This window comes from Trypanosoma conorhini (assembly GCF_003719485.1).
Source record: "Trypanosoma conorhini strain 025E chromosome Unknown Tco_14.4_contig_00301, whole genome shotgun sequence".
Lineage (NCBI taxonomy): Eukaryota > Euglenozoa > Kinetoplastea > Trypanosomatida > Trypanosomatidae > Trypanosoma > Trypanosoma conorhini.
Window position 1 is genome coordinate 15789 of NW_021704388.1, and position 1859 is coordinate 17647.

A 1859-nucleotide genomic window follows, 5' to 3' on the forward strand; every position below is an offset into this window, starting at 1 on the left:
TCAAAGCTTTGCCCCACCACGCTCCACCGGCGCATGTTGAAGTACAGCTGCGGCAGGAAGGAAACCCCCCACGCCAGGAAGTAAACCCAGCCGATCCACGCCGAGATGTGGTCCCACGGTCGCGGGTCCGCGTTCACCACCGGCGTCGTGAAGGTGAGAAGCGCGGCAGCCCCGACAATGGCCACCACGCACACCGGCGCCACCACACGGGGCGGGATATTATACTTCCCCACTCTGATCCCTGACGGGTCCGCGAACCTCTGGTGCTCGTCGACCCCAACCTCGCTCGTGCGGTGGTGCGCGTCGTCGCCGTTGTCGCCGCCGCCCACGTCCAACGCGTCACCGCCCTTCTCGTTCAACTGTGGCGGGTCGCTCAGCGGCTCCACCGGCACATGCGTCACGCCCTGCAACGGACTTCTCGGACTTCTTTGGTCCATGGTCGTGCTGTTGGGCGCTATCGCGGTGAAGCTGGCAAGTGCACTTCCTTCTTTTTCTCCCCTTTCGGGTGCTGGGTCTCAAAAGCAAAAGAGACGCAGAAGACCAAAGTGACGGCAAAAGTCCCTCACGCCGTGCGCCCAGCGAGGAGCGTCGGCAACCGAATACAAACTTCCTGCACCAGGACGAGCCACTCGCCCATCCGACAAGAGACCCGCCACCAGCATCCGGGCGCACTACGCACGCGGCGACCACAGACATTCGCCAAAAAAGAAAACAATGGCCCCGACCTCACTCGCAGGGCACCACCACACCCCATCACTGGGCGCAACCCAGCGGCACAGCACCCCCGCACACCTGAGAGGCGCCATTCCACCCACAGCTGAGGGCCTTCGCGGTGGGCAGAGATCGCCCCTCCCACAGAAGCAACTTCCCACAACCTGCACTAAAGCACACTTCCCACGCCGCGGCGGTCCCCACACGATGCGTGTTTTACCGCCACCACCGCCTCCAGGCAAAGATGCAGGAGTGCAGCGACAGGCACCGAGGCGAGCCCGGCAGTCTCACTACACACGGCCCACGTGCACCCAAACCGACAGCACGCGCCGCGGCGTGAAGGGAGAAAACCCTCCCAAAAAATGTCGCCCATCACCTCAACCATTTCCGCGGATGTCGGGGAAAAGACCCACGAGGAACGGCGTGCACAACGCCAGGCGCAGACAACACCGCAGGCCCGGCAGACCGCTGTCGCCGGCTAGGCAGGACGTACCAACGCCGCAGCGTCGCTGCGCCCAAACATCTGACGTCTGCTGCGGCGAGAGGCGCTAGCCCGCCCGCCCAGCGCTACCTGCAGAGATGCGGCAAGAACAAGAGGGAGAAGCGCGGCGGTGAGAGGGCACCACGCACGCAGTGCTGCTGCACAAGACCGCAGAGGCAAACCACACACACACACACACACACTCGTCGCCCCAGGAGCAGTTCGGAGGCGTGAAGCCGAAGCAGCAAAGACAGCGAGCATCAACCTACATCGCGCACTGCTCCGCCTCCTCAAAACAATTAGCAGCCCATTGCCAGACCCTCATAAGTAAAAAAAAAAGCCGCGAGTGAATCAACACAACACAATTTCGAGCACTGCGCTCGAAACAAAGAGAAAAAAAGCGAAAGAAAAACATATACCTCAATGAAAGCGGGATCAGCCTGAGTCCGGGCCCCCCTCGGAAAAGAAGGGATCAACCGCATCATTGACAGGAGCGGACACATATAGAGGCAGACGGGTGTATATACATGCATATATCGCTGAGGAAAAGAAAACGAGAAAAAGACACGCGAGCATACGCCATTAGCATAAAAAACGAGGACAGCGTCGGGGGACAACCGTGTGTATACTCTTCCCGGACACATACATGCGCCAAGCAAAAAAAATC

General features: G+C 60.4%; 2 protein-coding genes across 2 annotated transcripts in view, besides 1 other annotated feature; one reads left to right on the forward strand and one right to left on the reverse strand.

Annotated features, from left to right (window-relative positions):
- Window positions 1-437, reverse strand: part of Tco025E_05280 (cystinosin) — a gene marked incomplete at both ends in the record, with an annotated part of 534 nt that extends 97 nt beyond the window's left edge. Inside the window, one exon of the mRNA XM_029372181.1 lies at window positions 1-437. This exon is cut by the window's left edge and continues 97 nt beyond it. Within this exon, the coding sequence (XP_029227719.1) occupies window positions 1-437 (437 nt within the window).
- Window positions 438-714: 277 nt separating this feature from the next.
- On the forward strand, window positions 715-1263 carry Tco025E_05281 (uncharacterized protein; the record flags this gene model as incomplete). The annotated part of the gene is made up of 1 exon (XM_029372182.1): window positions 715-1263. The coding sequence occupies one exon, from the start codon at window positions 715-717 to the stop codon at window positions 1261-1263; it is 549 nt and encodes a 182-aa protein (XP_029227720.1).
- A 111-nt stretch (window positions 1264-1374) lies between these two features.
- Window positions 1375-1395: a microsatellite.
- The last annotated feature ends 464 nt before the right edge of the window (window positions 1396-1859 follow it).